The sequence below is a fragment of the Centruroides vittatus genome, unplaced genomic scaffold (assembly GCF_030686945.1).
Source record: "Centruroides vittatus isolate TY-2023 unplaced genomic scaffold, ASM3068694v2 scaffold_907, whole genome shotgun sequence".
Lineage (NCBI taxonomy): Eukaryota > Metazoa > Arthropoda > Arachnida > Scorpiones > Buthidae > Centruroides > Centruroides vittatus.
The window spans coordinates 1,546,427-1,569,750 of NW_027122720.1; the positions used below are offsets into that span (position 1 = coordinate 1,546,427).

Consider the following 23,324-nt stretch of genomic DNA (forward strand, 5'->3'; position numbering starts at 1 on the left):
TGCGAAGAAAGACATATTTACAATCCATTAGACTAGAGATTAGGGGTTAAAAATCACTTCTAACATGTCTACGTTGTTCTACATGAAACATGTGAGTCATCAGGAGGCTTGTTATCTTTCATTTTTCAAGAAATTCAATAACTGTTGCTTAAAAACTGAATGCATGTAAAGGCTGGTTTGCATGATACTGTGACAATGCACAAAGCGTCCCGTGCTTCAGCACCACGGGACCAAAGGGTCGACGCCGCGTTCACAATGACTAGTGCGTCAGGACTGACACCACTGTGTCTTTTAGGTAGACACAGAAACCTAGATCCTGCTAATTTCGTCTTTTTAGCACGAGTTGTCACATTGTAGGTGCTTAGTTCCGACTCAAAAGATGGCACGGATTGAGGAAGTGCGTCAAACACAAATCTAACAATAACAATTTTACATTTATTTACAGTAACTACCAAATTTTATACAAGCAAGGTTAATATCTTGTATTTAAAGTTTTGTCCCAGAAATTAACTAGTCCGTGAGTTTGAAGTTGGAAACAGAGAATTTACATATAAATTATATAGATACCTTACAATGCTGGATTGATGGAGTTCACTGTTAGATGGAAAGCGTTCACTTTGATGGAGTTTGCTTTTATGGAGTTTATGAAGGATCAGTGAGGATGGAGGAAGGTCACTAAGGTATCCAATCATTGAGGCAACTCTGACTAGGACAAACTTTCTATGGTGGTGGATTCTTGGATGAATGAATTTTCCACTTTGTCGGCGGACGAACTCCTGGTAAAATGGACGAAATTCTCTCCCGGACAAACTGTTGTTGTCATCCATCATTGCCTTTTATTGGAGGTCCTCCCTCTTTTCTCCCTTGCCCTTCTTTGGCTATGTTGCAGCACCTATGTCCAATAACAATTTTTCATTGCCAAGTTTCCGGTGACATATTCGATGTATCATCTTGAAAGGGAAGTGACTCCACAGAGGAATAAAATCATATCCTTTACAATTTTAAAAATTGTGGGAAAATTTTATAAACAAGTTTTTTAAAATTAAAAATTAAATTTTTACCCAAAAATCTCTTTTTGTCAAGCCTGGACTCTCACAAAACTGCTGACATTTTTTTGCTTGAAACTGCATTATGCATGAATTTGCTTTATTTGAACAAACTCTTACTTATTGGCATTCTTGGTTGGATAAGTTGCAACAGTGTTGCAAAAAATCTTATCTGTCACATTTTTTGCTTATTGTCACATTGTCAAAATAATTGATGACAAAACAAGTCATGTTAAGATTGATGAAAAATGTATGCTCTTGGGCATTTCTCACAAGTCCAAACAATTTGAAAGTCATATTCTAGTGCATCATGTAAACTCTGAATTACCAGCAAATCTTGTTAATGTATTTTTGTGTGTAACAAAATGGCAGTAGTTTAGTTTGCACTTCCAACCTCCCAAACATATCATATGATTTCACATCATATTTCCATAGCAACTGTTAACTACTTGATCAATTTCATTAATCTCTCACTGACTACTTGTATAATGGAAGGGAAATCTGAGAGTAGATTAAAATACAGAATATTTTTTTATTAAATATGAAAAGTAAAAACATTTCTTGGGACCTTCAAGATCATTATGATATAAGTTATGTGTATAATAAAATAATATAAGTTAATGATACATTGTAACATTTGTTTTATTACCATATTAACTTCAAAGAAAAAAATAAATTACTAATTTATATTGATATTTTTAAGTCAAAAACTCTAATTTAAACATTTTTATGATGATATACAGCCTATCCTAAACATTCTCAAATTAAATTTAATATATTTTCAGATAATAAAACTTTCATTCAAAAATTGAGACTTCAAGTTAAATTGCCTGTACATAATGGTTGTGTAAGTATTTCATTTTTTAAAAATTAAAATGAACTTTGTAACTATCATTTAAGATTTAGTATATTTATAGTTGAATTTTACAGTAGAAACAAACTATACTTATATCTTATATATATATAACTGCACTTATATATTTATATTAAATTTAAATATACAATATATAAACATATATAATAAAATAAAAAGTAAAATAAAATATTTGTGTTTTTATTATAATTTTTGCATTCAAGGTCCTTTTTGTTGTATAATGATTTAATCTTTTTTTTTTTCGAGACAATGGAGATAGTTATTGTATGATGATTATAAAATTAACAAAATATAAATAGTTTAAATATTTATACAGGATGGCCCAGACTACCCATATACCCCTTTTTAAATTTAAATGAATAAATTAATTTGTTTATTTAGTTTTGATTAAAATGGCTAATAGTATTTGGGCTGCAATTTTCAAAAATTATAGACCTATAACTTCTACTGGCATTTGTCTGTTTGTCTTTCCTTAATCTCAAGAACAGAGTTAAATAGATGAAAGTTGAGACCGGATATGGAAAGCTTATGGGCAGGAAGCTTTGATTAACTATACAAATGTCTGGTTTGGACCAGAAGTCACATTATTTCAATTCAAAAATTTTTTTCTGAATGAAGTTAGATAGTTGACTGACATGACTCCATTGTTAACAGGAAAAGTATGATGTACAGAGGCAAGACACTACTAAAATTGAGAGCATTGTGACAAACAATTGCAGCATGGCTTTGTGATGATGTCACAATAAATAATTGCTGGTTTGATTTTTTTTCTTTGATTTGTTTGACTTGAAAAGTTTTTCGTTTTTTTATCAAATATATATTGGAAACCAAAGTCAAATGGTTATTAATTCTGAAATTATAATAAAACTGAATAACAAACCAAAACACAATGAAATTAATTTTATTTGATCTGGTTTGGTAAAAATTGATCTGATTCATCCTATGTAAAATACTTAGTTTCATTCTTAAAATGAAACTAAAGTTAACTGTATTACAATATCTTTTTATTAATTAAAAGTTAAACATTTTATACTCCAGTAACCACCACCTTATAAGTTGCCGAGGGAATTTTTAATTAAGAAAACTAACGTTTTTGATCTATTCCATAGATCATCGTCAGGTTTAAACTGACGAACAAGAAATAATTCCATAGAATAGAACACAACAAATTTAAATTCAAAAATACCAATAATGAAGCAACTAATTAAAATGAGAATTAAAGCGTAAAAAATACACAAATGTAAAATAACAGACACACAACAATTCCAAAGTTATTAGTACAAGCTAACACAATTTAACAGATAATAAAATATTAAGGTTCTCAAAATACGAAACATGTCGCAAATCATGAGCCATTTGTAAGTCTCTTAATTGCAAACTTCCAAGCTGAGGGTAAGCCCTCTGCATCCCTGACGTTAATGCATCTATTGTCGAGTCTACTCTTGTATATTTCCACTTTTTCACCATTTTTGCTAAAGTTGGGGAATATATTTGTCTGATGATTTCTGCCTCTTTCCATCCAACGACAGATCCTTTGGCCTGGGCCATCTGGGCCAGTACCATTGCATTCAAACTTTTCCTCACAACATATTTGTGTTCTTTGACCCTTACTCCCAGGTTTCTCGTTGTGACTCCTATATATTCCTGCTTTAATCCTAATTGCTGGTTTTCATATGGGATCCTATAAACCCCAGCTTTATCCTCTTTCTTAATCTCCCTTTATCAGTTCTTAGAATTTTGTAGAGATTCGGGGCTCATTTTAAGATCAATGTTGATTTTTTAATGTCCACAATCTCCTTCATAACACCTCTTACATTTTTGTTGAATGTAAACTTAGTATATTCACTAGGTCTTTGTTTAGAGGTTCTTGTGTCACTCATTCCAAACTTCCTAACAATACCATTAATTACGTTTCTCCTGTAGCCCAAGGTCTCTGTTATTTGGATGATCCTGTCGATTTCGTTAACCCTGTCTATAACGTTGTCGCAATAAGTAAAAGCCCTTCTGACTAAGGCACGAAACGCTGCCAATTTATAACAAAATGGATCATTCGACTGTGGAGGAATGTAGAGCGGGCTATGCATTGGTTTAGTATACACTTTAGTGGATAGAAGCCCTCTCTTAAAGGTGATATTGATGTCTAAGAAGTGTATCACTACTGAACTTTTCTGCTCTAGTTTCAGATGTAGGACGTCTTCATTATCGTTAATTCTTTCTATAAAGGTACACTCAAACCTGTTTTTGTGCGGTCTTTTTTTGTGCGATTTTTTATACGTGCAATGTGTTTTGTGCAATTATTTTTGTGCAGTATACCAATTTGATTGAAATTCATATACCGCACACAAAAAATCACACAAAACAAATCGCACAAAAATAGACCGCACAAAAACAGGTTTGAGTGTACTGATTTTTCGATTACTTCTCCATATTATAAGGATATCGTCAACATATCTCTTGTAGTAAACAATATCGTTTCTGAAGCTGTGCAGAACTTTTTCTTCAGTTTTTCTAACCACTAATTTGCATAGAAGCCCCGAAATTGGGCTTTCCATAGGAACTCCCCTGTTCTGTTTGTAAGTATGGCCTTTGAAGCCAAAGAAGGATTCACAGCATACCAGGTTAGCCATCTCCAAAACTTTGTCCCAGTGGTGTAACAACTCTGGGTTTACTTTAAATAAGGATTCCATTAGTGCTTCCAAACAGGACTCAATTTTTACAAACGGGTACATGCTCTCGTAATCTAATATAGTACCCACTTCCTCATCCAGTTGGATCCTAAGTTGAAACGCATAAGGAAGGCAAGAAAATAAGGCCAATTGTGGAAAAAATTAAAGCCCCTATGTTTTTCTTAGAAAAAAGGTTGCACGGTTATCTTACCTCCCTACTGGAAGGCAGTTTATTGGTTGCAAAGGATCCTACGGTAGTAGTTAAAGAGTTGCAAAGACGTAACGTCTTGCAACTCTTTAACTACTACCGTAGGATCCTTTGCAACCAATAAACTGCCTTCCAGTAGGGAGGTAAGATAACCGTGCAACCTTTTTTCTAAGAAAAACATAGGGGCTTTAATTTTTTCCACAATTGGCCTTATTTTCTTGCCTTCCTTATGCGTTTCAACTTAGGATCCAACTTAGGATCCAGGTTAGGCTATGTTTCCGTTCTTTGTTCATGCTAAGTGATATTGTATGTCTGACCTACCCAAAAATGACGAAAATTGGATCTGGTAGTTCATAGTGCATTAGAACCATGAAATAAACAAAAAAAATTTGTTACAATTATAATTGTTTTAATATGAGGTATTAAGAGTGATGATACACAATTATTTGAAATTTCAAATTATTTTATCTACCTGGGCATCTGATTGGTTGATATATTAGTACCGTAAGTCTGCTACTCTGGGGAATTTGGATTTAAGTCTGGATCAGATTTGAAATTTTCATGGATGGTTTAATCTTGATATGTTAGATTCTGTGTTTCTGTTTGTTCTATTGTGGGTATGAAGAAAGCCTTGGTGCCTGAAAGGTAATTTTGAAAAGCTTGAAATTCTTTTTTAATTTAATTAATGAAAATAAAGAATCATTATCTAAACAGATCAATATAAAAAACAAAATTTTACACTTAGTAAATGGTTAAGCAAAAGTGAGTGAAAGCAAGTAACAACACAAGAAATGGTGACACATCTTTTAAAACTCTTATAAATTTTTTTTTTACATAATGTGTGAACATTCAGCTTTTAAATTGAGAGATGAAAAGTGAGAGAAAGTAAGACTATTATGTTATAATGTTTATTTAATATAATAATGATTTTTATATAATTATAATAAGTCCAAAATATAGTAATAAATGGTGTAATGAGATTTTAATTGAACTATATAATATGGCTAATTAATTATAAAGGTATTAATGTAATTTAGACTAAAGATAGACAGTTAAGCTGATATGTTGTGGGGACTTGATCTGATATGAGACTCAAACCCTCAACTCCTAGGAGTTGCAGGTTTGAGTTCCACTCTAGATCAGGTTTTTCTTTCAGAATATTCTAAATATCTTTATAATTGCTTATTCGAATAGTAGTTTATTGTCAGTCGTAGAGAAACCGTGTTGTGCTAGATTGCTTATTCGAATTGTTAACGCAACACTGTTTCTCTACGACTGGTCTTTATAATTAATTAGCCATATTATAATCTGATTAAAATCTAATAGTATGTTTGTGTAATAAATTAATAACAACTTTTTAAAAGTGTATTTCTATAAGTCATTTGGAAAAAAGACAATAAATTTGTTAATTACAGGTTAACACAATATGTTGGAATGACAATGGTAATTACCTACTATCTGGATCTGATGATCAACATCTTTGTATAACAAATGGATACACACATGAGGTTGACTAATTTAACTTCTTAATTATATTTTCTTTTGCTTGATAATGATGTATATTTGATTTGTAGGTTGTGGCTTCAGTGCAAACTGGCCATCGTGCAAATATATTCAGTGCCAAATTCCTGCCTAACACAATGGATAGGCAGGTAAGTAATAGTTTTTTTAAAATTGAGAAAGAAGTATGATATCTTAGCATAGCATATGAATATGATAGATTGTATGAATATAGCATATTCATACAATCTATATACAATATACAATCTATCAGTTATCAATTAATATTATATTCATATTATAAGTTTAATGAAAATATTTTTACATCTAGTATACAATTCCAATAAATAATTTATAAAGTAATTGATGTAGTATATCATTCAATAATCTACATACAGTCTTGTATGGCAGCAAAAAAGTTTATTAAATTGGAAAATATTAATGTCTTCAGTTATATTTAATGACCATTGGGTTGATGTTCCAAAAATCTAACATTTACAAATACAGAAAACGAAAAATAGAACAGAAACATATGAATGCTGAACATGTTTGTAAATTTTTAATTTTTATATTTAATCTGCTACATTGGTGTGACATGCACAAAAAAACTATAAGACGTGCATTTTGTTATTAATTTTTATCATGTTATGTGGGTATACCTCAAATCAAGATTACCAAGCATTCTATATTGTGTTTATGTCCTTGCAGTTGACAGAGTTCCCCTTAAGTATTGATTTATAACTGCCTATATCTGATTTTCATCTACAAGTTAGTGTAAGTTTTAACATAGTTGTGACTTCTCCAACTATTTGCGTGCTGTCAATGGAAGCTGTGGAAGCACCGTTTCACTTGTATTTTCTAAAATATGAAAATAATTGCACAATATGTATTTATATTTTAACATACTTTGAATTAATTAAAATTAACATTTTATTATAACTGCATTATATATCTTATTACAACTTTCTATACTACATGTGGAAAAAATGATATGATTGCTATTGTATATTCTAATATAAATTCATATATGCATATTCCCAATGGAAGTGCTGTATTGTCAAATACGGGATAGCTTCCACAGTAAAAATATTTGAATGGTGTAAAGCAGCCAGATTATACACATTTGGCAATGCACTTTACAGAGAACCAACTTCTCAGTTTAGCTCATGGATGCTACATACCAAAATATTGTACACTAAGACCCCGCTTAACGCGGGGGATGCGTTCCTAGACGACAAAGCGCTAAACGAAACAGCATTAAACAAGGTCATTTTAACATAGAGTAAATAGGGAAAGGGGAACATGCTACCAAAAATAAACAGATTTTACTTTACTTTTAAGTTATTTTTATATTAATTTGCATAATAATATATGTTAAATAACACACAAACATATGCACATAGAAATGTAAAGTTTATTTTTTGTGAAGGTCCTGACTTTTCTGAAATTCTTGTTTTTTGCAATAAAGTCATGTAGTTTCATTTGTAGCTTTTTATTTCTCTCCTTAAGCAAATGTCAGTAGCAGGAGCTTGCATCCAAAATCCCTCATTTTGCTTTTGCACTCTCTTCAAAATCTAGATCATTCACAACAATTTCGGTTATTGTTACCAAACTTTTACTAAGGAAATCTGTAGAGAAATTTTTTGGGTTCTTCGTTTTCAGAGTTACTATTTTCCAATTCTACATGAATTCCTTGTTCTTACAGTTCTTGAAGATTGTTGTTGGTAAGGCTCTCACAAGAAACCTGCAGTAACTCCTCAATATTCTGCTCGTCTACATTTCCTAGTCCTGCTGAATTGAATAGGTTGACAATTTGGTCAACTTAATCGATACAACTATAGGCTCTTGTTGGATCCTTGGATACCTTCAGCCATAACTTCTTCCATACTCTGTTCATTCATTCATCAGTTAATTCTTGCCAAGTCGATATTTCCTATGGCATCCATGATGTTATATTTTTTCCAAAATTACACCAAACATAGATTTAGGCTACGAGGAATTGCCACCTTTTGCTGATTGGTTCGTGTTTGCGAATAATTGTATTATCAAAGAAATCCCATGATAATTTGAATCAGTGTAAATTTTGAGCTGTTTTTTAGTCTTCGAGCAGACTGTGTTATATCAAATCAGCATTAATCGAGGCAGCCTCTTACCTGTATAATGCTTCCAATGATTCTATCCATGGCCAGCACAGTTTCCCTATCATCAAATGTCACCGCACACCACTGTCTCCAACTCCCATTAAATAGAATGTGTTTTGATTCCTTTTAATTTATAATTTTTATTTTAGTTATGCTAATAGGAACTTTGCCAAAAATATATAATAAAAGTGTAGTATAAGTTGGATGATTAAAAATAGTGTATTAATAGGATTAAAATACACCAGTAAATTAGCAAACAAATGCAAAAATAAATAATTTGATAATGAAAAATGTATCACTTTTCCTGTAAAAGTAAAAATTAAAAAAAAAATTAAATTTTTAAAAAATAATGCAAATAAACTAAGATTTGAATCCAGAACCCATGGGTGGACAAACTTGAAGGATAAGATGTAACCACCATGCCACTCACTCTTATTTGCACTAAAGCATATAAATCCAATAACTTACAAGAAAAGAATGAATCAATTTTAACTGTTTATAATCAAGGATTTTAAATATATCATATTTAAAATAAAAGTTGCAAGGAAATTCAATGAAATGACTACTTAAGTGTAATATTTATCTTTGATTGTTCTTGTAGTTTATGCATTTGAGTTTATACTTTGGATGTTATTTCATTTTCTATTTGTTAAGAATATCTGCTTTTTAAGTTCTATACTGTAATTATTAAATTTTATTTACCCATAATATATAAATATCATTTTTACAGGTAGTATCTTGTTCTGGTGATGGTGTAGTTATATTTTCAAATTTGGATCATCCAGAATCAAGTATGAGTAATTTATTTAGTTGTCATTTTGGGACTGCTTATGAAATAATGACTGTTCCCAACGACCCACATACGTTTTTGTCATGTGGTGAAGACGGTACTGTTAGATGGTTTGATTTACGTATGAAAACTAGTTGTTGTACTGAAAATTGTAAAGAGGTAATTTCTTTAACATTATATAGTTGTATATTATTTTGATTTAGACATGTATAAATTTATAAAATATAATGAAAAAGGATTTAAGTTGTTATTTATGTTCTTAAGAATTAAATTCTTTACACAAGCCTTTATCATATCTTTAAATACACAAACAACCCAAATATAATTTTTGGAAATTAGTAATAATGATTAAATTATTTTTACTTTTCAATGAAAAATAGAAACTGGAACATAAACAGTATTTGAAATGTTATTGTTAAATATTAAAGATGTTAAATATAAATAAGGATTTGGTTTTTGTTGGTTTAAGAATTTGTAGGTCTCAATGATTTATTTCAATAAAATGCTTTTTGAGACTTTATTGTCTTACCTTCTACATATTCTTAAATATTTTGGCTTTTATTGTTTTGTTATAATTAGAATGGAGTCAAATATATTGCAGCAGTTTCAGCTCTAAATATAAAAAAAAATTTATTTTTAAGAATTAAAAAATATATACAAGTTTCACAATTTCCATGAAAAAAAACATATTGATAATTAACTATTTTTATATGGAAAAATTTGGTAAAATTTATTTCAAAAATTCTTTTTGGCTTTACAATCATTATACTTAAAAGTTACAAATGTAAAAGTAACAATAGCCACTTCCAAACAAGCTAAAACAGATCTGATGTAAATTTTTCTGTCTTAAAAAGAAAATTTACTAGAATTTAAATTCACTGCTTTGGGTAAAAATTTTTATTCAATGTATTGGTTTCAAAATTATTGTAATAATATTTCAGTCTGAGTTTTATAGTATTTTCATTTCTATAAAATAATTAATTTTATGAATATCTTAAAACATAAGTCTAATTATTTTAGGATGTCCTTATTAACAGTCGTATTGCAGTAACTTCAATTGCTGTAAATCCATTGACACCATATCAGCTTGGTATTGGATGTGCTGATGGATCTGTGCGAATATTTGATCGTAGGATGCTGGGTACTCGTGCTACAGGTAAGAATTCAAAAATTTATTTTGAACTTATGTAGAATTATTTATGTAAATTCTTGAAATTTAGCTTCACTACTAAATTTACTATTACATTTTTGGAGGCATGTTTGAAGAAATAATTGTAAAAGTTTATAAAAATTTCCAACAATAGTGAAAAACACTGCTACTCCAATGTTGCCAAATTTGACGCCATCTCATAAGTGGTGATGGAACCTCAGAATTTGCATGAAAAATGATGATACACAATAAAAATAAGCCCACATTAATTATTTATTAAAAATTTATTATATATTACTGACCAAAAAGTAGCTTTAATGCCACCCCATGTGTGGCAAGAGAACTTCAGTATCCATGCAAAATTTAAATTTTAGGCATATGATTCTGTCATTCATAAGTCAGAAAGTTCACAACTTGAATGTTCATAAATAGGGGAGTGACTGTACAATATTTTAAAAATTAAATTAAAAAAAAAAAAAAAACAGTTTTAATTAAGAAGAGTTTAATTAAGAGAATTTTTATAAAAATTAAAATTACTCATTAAATGGTAAATAAGATGATAATCAATTCAATTTTTATAAAATTTTTTCTTTTTAATTAAGAAATTTATTATTTTTTTATTTGCAAATAAAATTGTACTCGTACAAAATACATTATATATTTAATCTGCAGAATTACAACTTGATTCTTCAGTTAATTTTTTAGATTACTTTATATAAAAAAACTTTTTTTAAAGGTAATTATGGTGGAAGTGGCATACAAGCAATGATAGCTCATTTTACAGTTCCGGAATTTGGTGGTCATAGTCATCGCATTACATCTTTGACTTATAGTCCAGATGGAGAAGAAATGCTTGTTAGTTATTCATCTGATTATATTTATCTGTTTGAAGTTAAAGTAAGTTATATTGAAATACCTCTCTTGTTTAGGAACGTTTAAGAATATTGTTGTTTAAAATTATTTCATGGTATTAATGATTTTTGATTTTATACAGTGATTGTAATAGAATTCTCTATTACAATATACTTTATATTGATTCAACTTAGTGAAGCTTTGATTAATTATTAGATTAGCTAATAATTTTTTTTAAACAAATAACTTCAAAAAATTTTTTAAATTTAATTTGTTAGTTTTTTTAATTATACAGGGTGGGCCAGCGAAAACGAAACGGCAGAGTGTTCGTGTTCGTCCAAGCAAAGCGCTTGGACAGGTCGATTTTACTTCGAGGGGACATCTTTTGCATTAAAGTTTTTGCGATTCTGAATACAACAGACAACAAAAAATTTTAAAAACTCATTTATTTTGTATTAACTAAACAAACATTTATTTCGAAAAAAATTGTTTGTTTAGTTAATATTCAGAATCGCAAAAACTTTATTGCGTAAGATGTCCCCTCGAGAGTAAAATCGACCTGTCTGAGCGCTTTGCTTAGACGAACACGAACACACTGCCGTTTCGTTTTCGCTGGCCCACCCTGTATATATATATAATGGACCCCCGATATAACATGCATGTTGGGCGGGAAACAACACCTGCATTATAAGGTGAACCGCGTTATACCAAGCGGTACGGTGTAACGGAGTTCACCTCTTTACTTTAGCAATAATGTCAAGCTTTTCTTTTATATTGTAAGCTTTTTTTTACTCATGATGCATACAATAATTAAACACTATTCAAAATACATGCAGAAACTCAATACATACACAATTACTCAATACGCAGTAACAATAAAATGCACTACTCAATAATGCCGCACGGACCTGTATAAACATGTTTGAGCTTATCGCATCGCAAACATCGCCTGCACTATAACCGAGTGCTCGGTATAGTGAGCAGCACTATAACAAAGGTCCACTGTATAATATATATATAATATATAATTAAAAAAAAACTAACAAATTAAATTTTAAAAATTTTTTGAAGTTACTTGTTTTAAATATACATATATTTTATAATTTAAAGAAATATAATATTAAATGATTTTTATATAATTAATTTTATTGCAAACAATATTATTTGAAAACTGATGATATATGTAATATGTAAAATACTGAGTAATGATAAATTTAATTACTTTAATTATCTAGAGCAGTGGTTTCCAGCCTTTTTTTCATTAGCATACCCCATGTCATTTCCAACTTCCCAACAAGCAACGCATGCGCAAATCTCTCACTGACTATTTGTAGAAAGTGTCACCATTTTGAATTTTATTTTGACTCGGTTCTCAGTTCCCTGAGTACCTACAAATCTGGTTTTTTTTTATGCACGCATGATTTGGGCACCTAATACTCTGTGCCAAATTGCAACTTCTGACATGTACTCCTTCATACCTTTAAGCTGGTAACACAGCAGGCAGTACGATTTTATAAACAAGTCATAGTCTTGACATCAATAAAAAATTAATAAAAATCCTGAATAAATAATGAAAAGAATTACCACTCGTAGAGAAAATCTGGAGAAACTAGCTATGTCCTTTTCCTTGCTAACAATAAAAAATACTTTTTATAAACTAAAAAAGTACTTTTTCCAAACAACACGTGGGGATATTGTTGAGAGATGATAATAATAATAATGGTAACATACCCACCATCAAACGTTGGTAGCATAATCACTAATCACGCTTAATGGTATTCCCACTACCATTGACCGACTGCGCAACATTTATTGATCTGTTGCATTGTACAATTGGCATCATAAGTTTTTATTTCTATTTTTGCATTTTGAAATGTATAATATAGTTTGTGATTGTTGCAAGGAACAATTTTTACCTAATAATTTTTTAATACTAGTAATATGTGATACATAATATATTAACTTTTCTGCCATAATAACTAACTTTTTCTGTACCCTTGAACAACCTATCGTGTACCCTGGGTTGGGAATTGCTGATCTAGAGTGATATTTAGCAGTTAAAATACAACCAAATCTGGTATGGTAAACATTCAGGATGTGTAGAAGACATTTCTGTAAAAAAAGTTGGTACTGTACTAAAATTTACCACTGTGGTACTTTTGGTGCTGCAAGAAGAAAAATTTTATATTATTCTTTACAGAAAACTCAGTGATGTAGGACATACTGCTCAAAGTGGTTCTTATTCTGAAAGTGTGAAACTTGAAGTAGTGAATGATTGATCAATGGTGTGAGTGATTAATTGATGAGTGCGATGAGTGAATAATTGATCATCTGTGATACTTCTTGGAGTGTGATACTCTTTCAAGATTGCCAAATTTGCAATGTATCCTCAATAACCACACTTTTTAAGTTTCCCCACAATCAAAAATCACAAATTAAAATTCAGACAAGAAAGTGGCTGGTAGTAGAAAATTACTTTAACAACATTCCACTGTTAATGTAGAAATTGCCATAGGCAGCATCTGTCACAGAGCATGTCACAAGTCCATTAAGAGTAGCTTCTTCAAAGAAGAATGATTCAAAAAAAAATTTGCTATGAATCTATAGCAGACTGTAATTTTTGGTGAATGTGCGAATCTGCTGAAAAAGATTGTTTTCCGTGGCCCAAATGCAACATTTATGTGTTCACTGTTCCATTGAGATGAAAATGTGCTTCATCATTCTTTAGAATCTTGTGGCCACAATACCTTCACTTCCCTTCTGGAAAGGAAGGCTAATGCAAGTAAATTGGGTTTCTCTGTCATAGGGAATCAATTGCTAGTTGTGGCTCAACTTACATGGATAATAATGCATTAATTTTCTCAGTAGGTTATTGGAAACACCCAAGTGTTGCAACATTGCACATACATTTCTAGAGCCTGCAACATTATTCATTGATTGTTCAACAATAGTTGTGATAATTGTGAAGAGACAGATTTGTGCCCTCAACTGTGTTGAACTCTTAGATACCCAGTTTCTTCAAATTAAGTGACCAATCTTCTGAGAACTTAGTCAATAGTCTTCAGTGCACATTCTTATAACTGCAAAATTATTGAAATGCATCTATATCATTGTGATTGTTTTTATGAAACAATTTTACAAGAAGTGCATGTTCTGGTAAGATGATGACCATCAACCATGATTAAGAATGACATTCAACTGTAGTGGTCACTTTTATACCTAGTTCTTGGTTGCAATGTATGATGTCTGCAAAGAAAATGGCCTTTCTTTGTTTTTTTTTTTTTTTTTTTTTTTTTACAGCACAAAAGTGTCATAGCAGTGAGCTTTGGTACTAATTTTGTTTTATATAAATGTCTTGTGATTTGATTGCATTTTAACTGCTAAATATTCTTTAGACAACATTGAGTAGAAATACAGTACATTAATTATAATCATTCAATAGTAGTAGTAATTAAAAATGTTTTTTAAGAATACTTATAAATTACAACTAAACATTGTGATAAATTTTTTGTATACCTTTCTGAATAATATGTATTCTGAATATAAAATATTTTTTTTATAATTAGGATGACTGTAGAAAGGAACCTAAAGTATTTGGTGCTGCAGCAGCAGAAAAAGATAATGGAAATGAAGTATGAAGTTTTTATATCTTAAGATTATTGTGTAAGAATTTCAGAATTTTTGTATTTCATGCTGATTAACAATATATATATTCATTAGTAACAAAACATTCATTATATTGATTATAATATAATGATTAAGTTTGAAAAAGTTAGGTATTTATTCATTATTTATATATTTTAAGTTATTTTCTTTTTGCATTATATTTTTATATTATAATGCAAAACACTTTTTTTAAATGTGTTTGTAATAGATAAAAAAAATCGCTTAATGAACATAATAAACATCGCTTAATAAACATCGCTTAATGAGCATAATTTGTTCCAGAATCTTACTTGTAATGCGAAACACTTGTTAAGCGAGACAATTTTTCCCATATAAATTAATGTAAAATACAATAATGCGTTCCATGCTGAAAAAAATATTCAAATATTTTGTGTATAACATTTATTCAAAGAAAATTAAATAATATACATTAAGGAGCATGAATCATCATCATCTTTTCTTCTAGTGCGGAATGAACCAACCTGGAATGAGAATTCAATTTTCAGAAAATAAAAAAAAATAAAAATCGAAATAAATTAATTTCTAATATTTAATTATAGCCTTTACATTTGTAACTCACCGTTTTCGGAAACAACAATAGGTTACATAATAATGAGGCAAGTACCAGACCAGGACTTTATTTAAAACTAATAATTTCCACAAACCACAGACAATATCAAAATCTTGTACAGCTTTCTCATAATAAAGAAAACGTTTTATCTCCTCCTCAAGCTATAAATAGTGTACAGCCAAACACAATTTCCTCGAACTTATCACTGACGTTTACCACCTTGGTCACCTGAAGCTCTCTCTCATGGTTCTGGCTGTTCCGCTTTTAGTTGTTCATCCAGTGTAGCTCCGCACTGTCTAATTTACATAGGATGATGTTCCAGGATCGGGCAACGATGCAAACTAAGTTAAAAATTTTCGTTTTTTTTGTTCTTTTGGTCAGTGGTGCTTGGGAGTTTGTCCGTAACAACAAAAAAAAGGAACCAAGAAAAAGAAAAGAACAAAATAAAAATAACGCCCCAAAACAAGAATTAATGATCGGACATTGACTCCTTTACACCCCTCCCCTCTTAAAAAAAAAGAAATACTGGATATTTCTTTTATAGGGTTTGAAAAATATTATATACCAGTAAAGGTGCCCGTCCTGGTGCCGTAATATTGGTAATAAAGCTGTTGTTGTAGATATTTGTCGATGAGGAGGAGATTTACAGTTTCCTAACATCGATGATTGACAATAACTTGTAACCATTATCGGTGCTATTGTTTTCTTTATTCATTTCTTAGACCTCCGTTTGGCAGTCTGTCGGTAGTCTATTTTCTTTCGGGGCCGGAGTCGTCGGGGTGCTGGTGACGTCTGATCAAGAGGAACTGGTGATACGGTTGGAAATAAGTTGTATTTCTTAAGGTTTGCTATATGATGTCGTCCATGTTTGGCTCCTGTAGCGGGGTCCTGTAGTTCGTAGACTAATGGCGATATCACCTTGGAAATTTCATAAGGTCCAGACCATTTCGGGGCAAATTTTGCACTAAAACGTTTGGGAGAACAAGAAATTGGATGAGTTTTTAATAATACAGGTGTACCCACCTTATATGAGAGTGGCTGCCGTCTTAGATTATACGTTCTTTCTTTTCTTCCTCCAACTGTTTGAGAGCGCTGTTTCTTCTTTCTTTTCTTCTTCCAACTGTTTGAGAGCACCCGTTTCTTCTTTCTTTTCTTCTTCCAATTGTTTGAGAGCGCCTTTCTTTCCGCACTAAGGGGTTGAGTTAGTGCGCGTTCAGGTAAACTTTCTCTCGAATCATCGGTTCGTTCCACAGATCGGTGACTGGTCGGCTTTCCCCGAAATTCGTACTCCTTGGCAGTTCGCACTAAGTCATTAATAGAATAACAATGTCTAATTTCTAGATACTCACGTAAATTTAAAGGCATTTGAGTCGTTATGCATTGGACGATTTCTTCGTCCCTGGCGTAGGGTTTCCACGCACGGTACAGCTGAACAGTGTCCCAAATGTACTGTTCGACACCAGACATACCATCATACGTTTGGCTGAATAATTTCTTTGCTAGTGCGACTTCGTCTGTAAGAGGAGAATACAATTCTTTAAGTAAAGGGGAAAAGAGAGGCCAGCTATTACCTACTCTTTTCCGTCCATCGTTTCTCCACCATTTAGCTGGAGAACCCTCTAATAAGAAGGCGGCTGTATCAACCCAACGATTAGCTGAGACCTGATTAACGAAAAAATATTGTTCCATATCTTGGATAAAGTCGGCCGCCGGGTATTCAGATGTCCCGTTAAATGTTTTAGATGGCGTAGGTTGAGCATTGACAATCACCACCGAGGTATTTGGTGTCACTGGTGGGAGGGGAGTAGATGTACCTGTTGGCGGCCTATTGGGAATGCTTCCCCCCGGACTGGTTTGGCTCACTTCCCTGGGATCGGGTCGGTTCTCGGCTGGCGGCTCCGCCTGCTTAAAAGATAAGGCAGAAGCGATACTTGCCATACTTTGCGTCAGTGCAGCGACTTGCTGCGATAACGTTGTCAGCTGGTTTTGTAAAGTCCTGAACTCTTCACGAGTAATGGAATCTTCCTCAGACATTATTTTCTCGTCCATACAAAACAAATACACTAACGGTTCGATCTGAAATAAACTCAAAAAAAAAACTTGCTTATGACCCATAAGGTCCCTGTTCGGGCGCCAGTTATGTAACTCACCGTTTTCGGAAACAACAATAGGTTACATAATAATGAGGCAAGTACCAGACCAGGACTTTATTTAAAACTAATAATTTCCACAAACCACAGACAATATCAAAATCTTGTACAGCTTTCTCATAATAAAGAAAACGTTTTATCTCCTCCTCAAGCTATAAATAGTGTACAGCCAAACACAATTTCCTCGAACTTATCACTGACGTTTACCACCTTGGTCACCTGAAGCTCTCTCTCATGGTTCTGGCTGTTCCGCTTTTAGTTGTTCATCCAGTGTAGCTCCGCACTGTCTAATTTACATAGGATGATGTTCCAGGATCGGGCAACGATGCAAACTAAGTTAAAAATTTTCGTTTTTTTTGTTCTTTTGGTCAGTGGTGCTTGGGAGTTTGTCCGTAACAACAAAAAAAAGGAACCAAGAAAAAGAAAAGAACAAAATAAAAATAACGCCCCAAAACAAGAATTAATGATCGGACATTGACTCCTTTACACATTGCTCAAGAATTTGGCATATTGTTTGGCATGTTTATTATATATCGGGCTATGGTTGTGATATTTATGTGTAATATGTCTGAACACAAGTTTGAAAAAATATGTGATTACAGGCAACACTAAAATGCTAGCAGAACGAGTGCTAAACACAGACTGATGTGGCATGCGTACAATCCATGACTTCCCTCTCTCCTCGTTGCTCATTATGTGAATTACTTGTTATGAGAGGTACTCATTAAGCAAGGTTCCACTGTATTTTATATATACTTTGATATAACATTCCAATAGTTTATTAGCTGTGTTTGATTTAATGCACCAGAGAACTCTTCAATTTATATTATTTGGCATTTTAAATTATTACATATTTTTATTTATAAACATTGAATAGATAGATCCAAAATATAGCTATTGAACAATAATTAATATTTATGTGAGAACCAGGGACTCTGGTATAACCCTGTTCCACATTCAGGATGGAAATGTAGGAAGAAATATCGGAGAAATCTTTCTCTAACAGTCCTGACACCAATGCAACTGCTTCCTAACTCACGATTTGACTTTCACAAGTGGAAAGTGTGTTAAAAATCTGCTGAAATGTTTAAATCATTGATAATGTGAGATACATGGCTGACGATGGAGTTAAGGCACTAATCAAATCAAACAATAATAAAGGATGTATTTATTAACCATGAACAAATCTATAATACAAATGAATTAAATGCTAATATACTATAAAATAACATATTAAAGAAATAAACTGCTAAACATATCTGATTCTAAAAGATAAGATGAAGCATAAATCCTTTCCTATGAGAGAGTTACAAAAGTCATATTACCTGTAAACTTATATATTTGATGTTGAACATTGAAACTCTTGGAAGGAGACAAGGCATTCCTTTCTCTGTCTTGTCTCATCTCAATGGGAGAACAAGTGAGAGAGTCGAACCACAAGTGCAAATCTTACATAAGCAAAGGACTGAGGAGAGGGACGAGAGCATTGGCAAAAAGCTTGTTTAAAGGTGACCTAATTCCTTTCATACCAAAATTTTCCTCCAATCAGATTAATAGAAATAAGTCCTCCATGCTTTCAATGCATGATTGAAGTCGGGCGGTCTTGTGGATGGTGTGAGACGTCCCACACTAGCTATTGCTTTTGGAGGAACAGAGTTGTTTTCCTTCAGTTGAAAAGGAAATTCCTTTTTAAACTTCAGAAATTTTATATAATAGAAATTTTATCTATAATTTAATTTTAAATAAATATTTAAACAAAATAACTAAAATTTCTCTCTCAACTCCAGATTCTCACATTTATATATATAGCTCTGTCAATACTGAAGTTACATAGAATGAATTCTGAATGTTTCTGTAAAGTTGATTATTGTGTAGTTTAGTATATGAGTGTAGATCTATAAAATAAAATCATAATTTTTCTATTGATAGAAGGATTTAGTGATACATTAAGTTTATTAAAATTTATTATTATTATTTTGAAATATTTTCAAGAACACAGTAAACATAGACTTATTATTTAAATAAAATTAATTACATTTCTTATTCATTATAAAAGAAAGTAATATATAAAATTAAAAATGCTGGATATTTCATGTTGAAAAAAGTTTTTATATTTGCAATTCAAAACAAATGATCTGTACTTTAGTGTTATTTTAGAAAAATGTTAGTTTTTTGTTTATGATTTCGTAATGATTTATTTTAAAAAGTATAGTTTTGCATGAATGCATTAAAAATAAAATAACAATAACAGATCTCTCATTAGTCACCATCTTGTTGAGGGAGCTCAATAGTTTCAATGAACCACAGAGCAATGCCAGCAGGAGCACAAGTTTCCAGATGTCAGTAAGATCTGTGGAGAGAGACAAAGCAAAGAGTGACCTACAAGCAGTATCTGATGTAGAATGGCAGCTTCAGAAACATTTTACACACACAATCAGCAATCTGAAAGATATACCAAAATTTATTACATAGGGCATCATCACATACATGAAATCAAAAATGATAACATCAGAGATCATACATACCAATCACATGCCTTCCTATACTCTACAAAATATTAACTTAATGCATAACATACAAAGTAAAACATACCATCAAATAGAATAACACATTCTCACAGAGCAACAAAAAGGCTGTTATAGAAAGCACATTGAATTTATGAATAATTGTTCTATGCATACTATCATTCTACAGCATACACACAAATACAGAAAGCTGAAAGCTACCTGTAGCATACATAGACTACAAGAATGTATTCAACAACATGCAATCAGTTTTATATACTTACACAAAATGTATTTAACATTCATTATATTTTAGAAAATACACTGCAATACTGGAGAACACTATGCCTTAGACTTCATGACACATTAAATACACACAATAAATCTCCCTGGAAAATGCCTTGCATTAAATCCACTTTGGTTTTGTCTGGCCTTGAACACACTGTCCAATAGGTTAAACATCTCTAAATATAGATACAACCTTAAACAAAACAACACAATACATATATAATTGTACATGGATGACATAAAATTGTAAGCATCCACAAAAGCATAGTATAACTGACTTATTAGATATTACACTCTCTTATTTCACTGATGTTCAATTGAGTTGGTCTATACCAATTTTCCTCAAACTTTTCAGTTTACTTCTCCCTTTTAGTGCATATATTTCTTATATGGTTTTTCATTTGTTTCAAAACAAAATTTTGTTTTTCTTGTGTTCTAGCACCCTACCGCTCCTTGCCTTCCAGCATTCCCTGTAGTTTTCTGCTGCCACAAGGGGTTGTGGTAGTACCTGCTTTGGGAGTCACTGGTGTAAACAAATGTAAAATGCTTCACATTAAACATGGAGTCTGAAGAAAAATGATTATTTTACTCAAATGGAGATCATTGGATCCATGGATGAGAGTGAAATCTACAATTATTTAGGATTCCAATAGGCCAAATTTACAGAACATGCACAAATAAAACAAAAACTAATAAAAGAATACAACAGCAAATTAAACTTAACACTAACAATTGAATGCTAAACACACATTTAAAGCAGTTAACACATGCTGTTCCAATACTGACATATTCATTTGGAGTTTACATTGAAGACACAGAATTAGAACATCTCCAACGGAAAATATAAACAACATTTACAAAACGAGAACGATTCATAACTATTGTACAGGACCAGGTCAAAAATACAAGGTATTACAGCAAACACATTTTAAGACACAACAACACTTACAGATGAAACTTGTAGGAAATGCCACATCATGCATGAAACTACACAATATATCATATCAGATTGCAGGCTTTTAACATAAACTGACTACTTAACTAAATAGTAAATATAATATATTCAATGTATGTCAAAGCTTGCATACACACAGAAACTTCTACATGCTCAGAAACCATACGACAAATATACACATCTCAAACAATCATAGAATATTTTGTCTGTGATGTTTTCTGTGATTGAGATATAATAACACAATACAGTCCATCACAACAGATCAGACATCATGTTCATTGACTAAAACTCAAAGTTACATGCATTGTAGACATAGCTGTTCCAAGTACTTACAATATACAAAATACATAGACTGAAAAAATTAGTAAATACTCAGAACTCCTTCACAGGAATATGTATAGAATGGATGAGGTTCTTGATTCAGTAGTACTTTCTTGCACAGGTGTCATGCCACATATGCTATACAAGTCTCGAAACACTAGGACTTCACAACAGAACATATGGTAACAATAATAATAATTATTACCATATGTTCTAATAATAATTATTATTTGAATATCACTTGATAATAGGTTGTTTGATACTATTTTCCATCATATAAATTGTACATTTGTGTCAATTGATTAAATATCTATACTCGTAAAGGGACCCAAAGTATGATAGAACATCAATAAATTCTAATATATTAGCTCCTAAAAGCAAATATGTATACTCTTTTTTATTTATATTTGTATATTTTCATTGCAGTATTCAAAATAGATATTTTCTTAGGGAACATCAAAATTACCTGGTGGTAAACCTGTCATGAAAAGATTACGTGTTAGAGGTGATTGGTCAGATACTGGACCCAATGCAAGACCCGAAAGTGAAATGAGAGGTAATTTTTATTAATACTTTTTGCAATATTAGAACACACATGATTATATTTATATATTTTTATAAATTAAAGTTGTATGTGTATGTATAATTATGACTGTCCTATACATAAACACTTACAACTATTCTATCTATACAACTATTCAATGCTCACGTACATTATGTCAGCATCGAATAGTGATACTTTGCTATATCTCACTCCTGATATATTAGTCTAAATAGAAAAGAATTCTGTTGGGTAACATTTCAGGATGTGGAGATCAGGTAGAATATTAATAAGACATACTAAAATTTTTAATAATTCGTGTGATTGACATAAATAAACAGTAAGATGACGATTCTCTTCAATCTTTGCATTTTATTGGAAAAGTATATTATTATGGTTAGTTTAAGAAAATGAAATGTATTCAATTTTATATATATGTTATGGACAAAGTGATTAATATGGGCATTATGAATAATGACCAACAAAATTGGGCATTGTAATAAATTTCAATAATTTATCAAATTGACCCATCATTATGAATACTGCTACCACCTAGTTGGGCAAAGTGATGATAATATGTTGAGGAGTGATCATCTGACATACGCTAACCAATCAGAACTTACATCTTAGTTGTGCATGCGTATTGCATTTAGTACCAAATTTTAAATTTGTGTGACCAGTAGTTAATCTTTCTTTTGACAAAAGTAACACCCATGGAGGAATCATTAAGTGATATCAACAATCACTTTAACAATCGATTAAATGAGTTGATTGCTCTCACCTTTTTCTGCTATTAAATTTTTACAAAATTGGTGTATTTGTCAATGATAGAAAAAGTGAAAGAGTAAAAAATGAAAGTTACTTCTAAGTTACTGGAAGAATATCAGTTAATAGTACTTTGAAATAATTCACAAAAAATAAATATTTCTAAATGAAATAAGTGGAGTTTTTTAAAATCAAATTTAAATTTCGGTACTAAACATGATATGCACATGCAACTGAGTGCCGATTGGCTAGTGTATGTCAGATGATCCAACTTCTTATCATCATGTTGCCAGACTAGGTGATAGCAGTATTCATAATGACCAGTCAATTTGATAA

General features: G+C 31.3%; 2 protein-coding genes across 3 annotated transcripts in view; both read left to right on the forward strand.

Moving 5' to 3' along the window:
• LOC136990394 (gamma-taxilin-like) overlaps window positions 1-23,324 on the forward strand; it is a 325,532-nt gene that overhangs the window by 246,075 nt on the left and 56,133 nt on the right. The gene's annotated exons all lie outside the window — the stretch shown is intronic.
• The window catches only part of LOC136990363 (DDB1- and CUL4-associated factor 6-like), a 69,801-nt gene that overhangs the window by 17,427 nt on the left and 29,050 nt on the right, over window positions 1-23,324 (forward strand). The window contains exons 2-9 of the mRNA XM_067288756.1: window positions 1,832-1,893; window positions 6,210-6,302; window positions 6,369-6,446; window positions 9,166-9,384; window positions 10,246-10,381; window positions 11,112-11,272; window positions 14,794-14,859; window positions 22,133-22,238. Of these exons, the coding sequence (XP_067144857.1) occupies window positions 1,832-1,893; window positions 6,210-6,302; window positions 6,369-6,446; window positions 9,166-9,384; window positions 10,246-10,381; window positions 11,112-11,272; window positions 14,794-14,859; window positions 22,133-22,238 (921 nt within the window). The remainder of the gene's footprint in view (window positions 1-1,831; window positions 1,894-6,209; window positions 6,303-6,368; window positions 6,447-9,165; window positions 9,385-10,245; window positions 10,382-11,111; window positions 11,273-14,793; window positions 14,860-22,132; window positions 22,239-23,324) is intronic.